Below are 6,949 nucleotides of genomic sequence, written 5' to 3' on the forward strand. Positions count from 1 at the left end.
CTGGATGATACCCTTGATATCCTCCCACAACTCGTCTGGTCTTCACTCATTAATGTTCAAGGCCTGAAACCTGTTCCTGAGATGATTCTGAACTTCAGGTGGGATAGACTCATATTTTATTTGCCGTGGATTTGGTTTAATTTTCCTCAGCTTCAGCTTGAACTTGCATATGAGTAGTTGGTGGTCTGTTCCAAAATCAGCTTCTGGCCTAGTTTTCACAGCTGATATAGAGCTTCTGCAGTGGTTCTTTCTGCTGATGTAATCAATCTGATTCCTATGCATATTATCAGGTGGAATCCATGTATATAACCTGCATTTATGTCTCTTAGAAAACGTATTTGCAATGAACAAGTCATTGTGCAAAATTCATTCTCTCTCCAACTACATTTCTGTCACCAAGTCCATATTTTCCAACTACTGAATCTTCTTCTCTCTTCCCAACTTTTGCATTCCAGTCACCCATTATTATCAATGCATCTTTATTGCATGTTCAATCTATCTCCGACTGTAAAAGTTGGTAAAAGGCTTCTATTTCCTCTTCCTTGGCTCTGGTTGTTGGTGCATATATCTGAATGATAGTTGTATTCACTGGCCTTCCTTGTATGTGTATAGATATAATCCTAGGACTGACAATATTGTACTTCAAGATGGATCTAGAAATGGCTTTCTTAACTATGAAAGCAACTCCATTTTTCCTCACATTTTCATCTCCAGAGTAATATATCATATGATTATCTGGCTCAAAATGCCCCATGCCAGTCCATCTCATCTCCCTGATGCCTAGTATGTCAATATTTATGCGTTCCATTTCTTCCTTAACAATATCTAATTTTCCTACATTCATGGTTCTCACATTCTATGTCCCAATCACTAGGGTCTGCTTACAACTTTTCCTCTTCCTTTGTATTTCCATACATGAAAGCTCCACCTCAGTTGTGCTGTTATTCTACATGTGTTCTGTTGTACATAGGGTTTTCACAGGCCTGCTATTTCAGAAGTGGATGGCCAAGCCTTCTTCCTATTCTGTCTTAATCTGAATATTCAGATTTAGAAAAGTATCAGACAGACTAGCATTTTACAGAAAAGTGAAAGATATATCCCTTATTGTGGAGTTAATCATTAGTATCAGTCTTGTCCATGCCTTTGGCACTCATATCTTTACTCACTTATCTCCCTGCTCCACCATCCACCAGGATACCGATCCAGTTCTACCCACTCACTTCAACATTGATCTCCCATTGTCCAGCCCTTGATCTGCTAGCTTATATCTGAAACTTCCTTGGCTTCTGTGATTCCAAACACATCGGCTGCTGATAGTTTCTTATGCTATTACCGGTGTCTCTTAAGTTTAGTGGTAATGTTTCCCGAATGAAGGTGATAGGTCCTGTAGAACTGATATGTAGACAGGTTTTTTTCTTTGTGGCCCTCGGGCCCAAACAGATCCTGCATGGTCCTCAGTTACCTGGGAAGTGGGCGGAGGGTTTCAAGGTCCCTTGGCTGTCCCCCTTCTCCTCCTGTCCAGAATTCTTTCTTTCCCTTCTGCCCGAACTGAGAAATGGATCCCGGGCGGTCCACAGTTACCTGGGAAGTGGGCAGAGGGTTTCAAAGTCCTTTGGCTGTCCCCCTTCTCCACCTATATCCCTTTTAAACAGTTCTCTCTCTCATCTGTTTCAATGCAATATATGTCATTCCTCCCCTCCTTCTCTGTCTTCCCTCAACTCTGATGTCAGTCCCATTTTACAACAGTGGCCCTGTGCAATATTGTCCTTTCATGACTGAGATATTGCACTCAGCATAATGTCTTCCAGGGTCATCCTTTTTGCATAATAATTCATGAGTTCCTTGTTTTTCAATGCTACATAGTACTCCATTGTGTGAATATACCAGAGCTTCTCTATCGATTTGTTTATGGGCACTTGGTTCGTTTCCAGCTTTTTGTTATTGCGGACAAAGCCACAATAAATATGGGTGTGCATATATATTCTTGGGTGGTGGTGATGATTTCTTTAGGGTATATTTCTAGTAGTGGAATTGCTGGGTCAAATGTTATTTCTATTTGTAACTTTTTGAGAAAGAGCCAAACAGCCTTCCATAGTCGTTGCACCATTTTACACTACCACCAACAATGAATAAGGGTTCCAATTTCTCCACAACCTCACCAGCATTTGATGTTTGCTGTTCTGCTAAATTTTGCTATTCCTCCTGGGATGAGATGATATCTTATAGTTGTTTTGATTTGCATCTCTCTTAGATGATCTCCCTTGAACATTTCCTCACCTGTTTGTTTACCATCTGAATGTCTTCTTTTGATGTTTTCTAGGTTATTCACTATTTTTCCTGTAGCATCTTTCAATGTATAAATGTATTTTTCAGTTTTCTCAGTTTGAGAACTCTAGAGTGAGTTTTCCCCTTTATATTCTCTTATTAGAACTCTCTATACATCACATTATGATATTTTGTTTTGTCCTCTTGAGCTGCCCTTTGAAATGATCTGTTCGACTAGTTTAATTCAGAACGTTTTCCCTTTGTTTTAGCCTCTGTTTGTTCCAGTACAATTATTAGAGTCTTTTCTGAAATCCATTTTTGTTTTTCCTTTCTCCACTTTTTTTGTAATGACCTTTTGCTTTCTTCATGGATTATATCCTTGATAATCATCCCACAACTCACCAGGTCTTCAATCATTACTGTTTAATGCCTCAAACCTATTTCTAATATGACTTTGAAATTAAGATAAAGTAGATTGAAGATAGTATCTTGGTTCCCATGGACTTATTTTACATTATTTGACCTCGATTTGCATTTGCATATGAGTATCTGAGGCAATGGGAATATGCATGTGGGAGACAATAATATTGGCAACCGATAAAGCAAGGTTTAGAGCTCTTGTATAGAGAGTTTTTATGAATCGCAAGCTACTCAACTGTCACATCACAACAACAACAATAACAACATTTTGGTGATGTCCCTGAAAGCAGATTGGCCCAACGCAATAAGTTTCCTGATATCTGATTGTTGGTGTCAAGAGTGCTAATTATGGATCCCAGCAAGATGAAATAATAAACAACTTCAATCTTTTCTCCACCTCTCATGATGTTTCTTATTGGCCTAGTGCTGAGTATTTTGTCTTCTTGATGTTCAGATGTAATCCATATTGAAAACTTTTGTTCTTGATTTTCTTTAGCAAGTGTTTTAAGTCCTCCTTAATTTCAAAAAGCACAGTGTGCAATTTTAAGAACACAATATTTTATGAGTCTTCCTCTGATGAAAAAGCTGCCTTCTTCTTCATAATGTCCAGCTTCACATATGATTTTCTTCGCATACAGAATGAACAGATAAAGAAAAAGGACACATCCCTAATGCACATCCTTCCTCATTCAGCAATGCCCTATTCCCTGTAAGGAGATTTCACAATGCAATACATCTCCTGATCTCCTGACTACTGGTACTAGTCTACATATAATGTTGTTTGCTGCATCTTCCAAGTCATAGTGAAGGCAGCAGCACACTGAAGAAGGTGAGTGCTACAGAGAAAAACCCCTCCAGAAGCACGTCAATTGGCCAACTCAAATTTATTATGGGTACAGCAGAATTTAAACTTTTAGTCATATGTGGGCACATTGCCAATACGGAGAGAACATATATCGCAGAAATCATGAGTGTTTCGACTAGTCCCTAGCCTCTGGTAGTCATTTTGGATGCACAGCTTCTCAGGTGTGGCACAACAGCTTTATCAGCAAGGAAGTGTGCTTGGCTCACTTATGTTCACCAAATAGGCCCTCACGCAGCTACAGCTATCACAGAGCCCATTTCCACCTTGTCCATGTTCACCCACAGATGTTGTTGCTTAAGCTGCCTTTGAGTAGAGTATGACTCATAGAAACCACATGAACAACAGATCTGAACTATATTCTATCCTGTACCATCCTCATTATCTCTAAGATGCTTGAGCCATTTGCTCTAGTCTCTGTCTATACATCTCATTCTGAACTTCCTCTCCTCTATAAAGGAATATTCAGTTATGTAAATATTTATTCCCTTGGAAGCCCGGGGATGGTAGTATAAATTGAAACAGATTCAGTAGATTTGATTAGATTCGTTATAATGTTATACTTACAATGCCCTTAAAATCATGTCATTATCAGGACAATGTGAACAAAGAAAGGCAATGAAATCACTACAGCAATGAGTTTCTCATCATGGTACAGTTAAAAGTTACATTATTGAAGAAAATAAAATATTTGCCAAAGAAACCCAAGGCTACTAGTACCTTGTATTACAGAGAACAAATACTTTCCAAGTAGATCCACCAGTACATTTGAAATGTATAGTCTATTTTTCTTTGTTTCAATATATTCCTTAATGGATTTTTAACTCTTTCCCTTCAATATATTTTAATTTTATTTATTTATCTTTTTTCCCAGGGAATATGAATAAAGATAAAGGTATGTTTTCATTTTTACATGAACACAAAGAACATAATTAGAAGAAAATCAGTTTTTGAATGTTGTTGTTGTTAAGTGCCGTTGAATCATAGGCAACTCATAGCAACCCTATGAATGAAAGTCTTCGACACCTGCATAACTTTCATCCTTTCTCCAAGTTCATAGGGTTTCCGAAAACAAGCTATCTACAGAAATGGATGACACTCCTGCTTCCAAGCCTGTTTTAAAGAGGGACTTCCAAACACTGTCCACCATGGGTAACCATTATCATATTTGACTCATCAGTGTCACAGTGCTCAGCTTCACAGCAACCACAAGTTACCTCTGTATGACAAGTGAATACACTAGGACTCCATGACCTAGAAGAATGTTTGTCCACCAACAATTAAAAAGCAGACCTGACGGCCACGGATTAGAGTCAGCCCCCTTTGTCTCAGTAGCATCACTTTTGGTCCACTAGTCCAACTGGTCTCTCTCTATGTTGTTACGTGCCATCGCGTCATAGGCAACTCTTAGCCACCCTATGGACGAAAGTCCTCGACACCTGCATGAGTTTCATCCTTTATCCAGGTTCGTCGTAGGATTTCTGGAGGCAAGCTATTAGGAAAGTGGAATAGTGTTCGAACACAAAGGAACAAAACTAGGAGTACCGTGGTACTGAGTTATGAAAAGAACTTTAAATGAATGAAACTTCTCTTTTTAAATGGTCTCCTGTTTCTTTTTAATGGTTTTTTATCCTTATTTTCCAGAAGAAATGAAATCAGAGTTTTTGAAAGGTGAGTCTTACTTTTATAACCTACTAAGAGTATAATTGACATATCTACACTCCTATACTATGTGAAGTTATAGGTATGAGTGCTTTGGCATTGTCTTATAAATGTTTTTCTACTAGTGATTTTATCTTCTTTCATTTTTTTCTTTACTAAGAAAGTGCATCTGTATTTTTATTTATTATGAAATTCTTACTGTGTACAAAAATAGAAGACAAAAGAAAATGACATTAAAATATAATGCAAAAATGCTTATTATATGTTTGTAAATATATTTATTATATAAGTATATAATTAATTGAACAAACTCTCTCTTTGCTTCCTGAAATGTTTCAGGACTACAGTCTTGGGAGAAATCAAAATCAATTGACATAATCCACAAAAACCTTGTTTTATGCCTTATTTTTGTGAGTAGGAACAGTTGGTTATGTTTTTGGCCTGTCAAAACTATTTTTCTCTCCTAATCCATAAAAAAGAAGAGGGGAAAAAAGTAATGGTGTATAGAAAAAAGTAGTCCAAATGACTAATGGACCACATAAAACTCAGGTTTCATAACTCAGAAACCACTGACAATTTCAATACTTTATCTGTCTTGATGTTTCCTATTGGCCTAGAGCTGAATATTTTGTCTTCTTTATTTTCAGATGTAATCCCTATTGGAAACTGTTCTTGATCTTCCAACACAAGCGTTTTAAGTCCTCCTTACTTACAGCAAGCAATATGTGCCGTTTGTACAACACAATTATTTGATGAATCTGCCTCTATTCCTAAAGCTGCCCTCCTCTCTATATAGTCCAGATTCACAGAAGATTTTCTCAGCATATACACTGAACAGATATAAAGGATACATCCCTGATGCATATCCTTACTGATTCAAGAATGTATCATTCACTATAAGATTTCCCAATGCAACACATCTCCCAATCTCCTGACTACTGGTATCAGTCTACATATGTTGTTGTTGATTTAGTTGTCAATGCATAGAATATGACTTATATAAACCTCATGAAATAACAGACTGAACTCTGTCCTATCCTGTATTATCTCTAACACACTTGAGCCACTTGCTGTACTCGCTGTGTCTATACATCTCATTCTGAGCTTTCTCTCCTCTGTGAAGGAGTATTCAGCAATGTAAAGATTTAATCCCTTGGAAACCCAATGGATGATTAGTATGAATTGAAACTGATTCAGTAGATTTGATGAGATTAGGTATAATGTTATACTTACAATGCCCTTAAAATAATGTCATTATCAGGACAATGTGAACAAAGAAAGGCAATGAACTCTCTAGAGCAATGAGTTTCTTATCATGAGATAGTTAAAAGTTATTTTATTGAGTTAAAATATTTACAAAAAAAATCCCAAGGCTACAAGTATCTTATATTACGTAAAACAAATACTTTCCAACTGCATCCACCAGTCAATTTGAAATTTATATTCTATTTTTGTCTTAATATATTTAATGGATTTTTAACTATTTCCCCTCAATATTTTAAATTTTCTCTTTTTTTCAGGGAATATGAATGAAGATAAAGGTATGTTTTCATTTTTGCATGAGCACAAATAACATAATTAGAAGAAAACTAGTGTTAGAATACATGGGAACAAAATTATGAGTCCATGGTACTGAGTTATGAAAAGAACTTTAAATGAATGAAACTTCTCTTTTTAAATGGTCTCCTGTTTCTTTTTAATGGTTTTTTATCCTTATTTTCCAGAAGAAATGAAATCAGA

The 6,949-nt window shown here is 36.6% G+C and overlaps 1 protein-coding gene across 1 annotated transcript in view; it reads left to right on the forward strand.

Annotated features, from left to right (window-relative positions):
* The window catches only part of LOC102864725 (60S acidic ribosomal protein P0-like), a gene marked incomplete at its 3' end in the record, with an annotated part of 148,055 nt that extends 141,305 nt beyond the window's left edge, over positions 1–6,750 (forward strand). The window contains exons 7-9 of the mRNA XM_006903317.1: positions 4,422–4,442; positions 5,192–5,218; positions 6,730–6,750. Of these exons, the coding sequence (XP_006903379.1) occupies positions 4,422–4,442; positions 5,192–5,218; positions 6,730–6,750 (69 nt within the window). The remainder of the gene's footprint in view (positions 1–4,421; positions 4,443–5,191; positions 5,219–6,729) is intronic.
* Between the last annotated feature and the right edge of the window lie 199 nt (positions 6,751–6,949).

This window comes from Elephantulus edwardii, unplaced genomic scaffold (genome assembly GCF_000299155.1).
Source record: "Elephantulus edwardii isolate Elephantulus edwardi_28Jun2011 unplaced genomic scaffold, EleEdw1.0 scaffold00565, whole genome shotgun sequence".
Taxonomy (NCBI): Eukaryota; Metazoa; Chordata; class Mammalia; order Macroscelidea; family Macroscelididae; genus Elephantulus; species Elephantulus edwardii.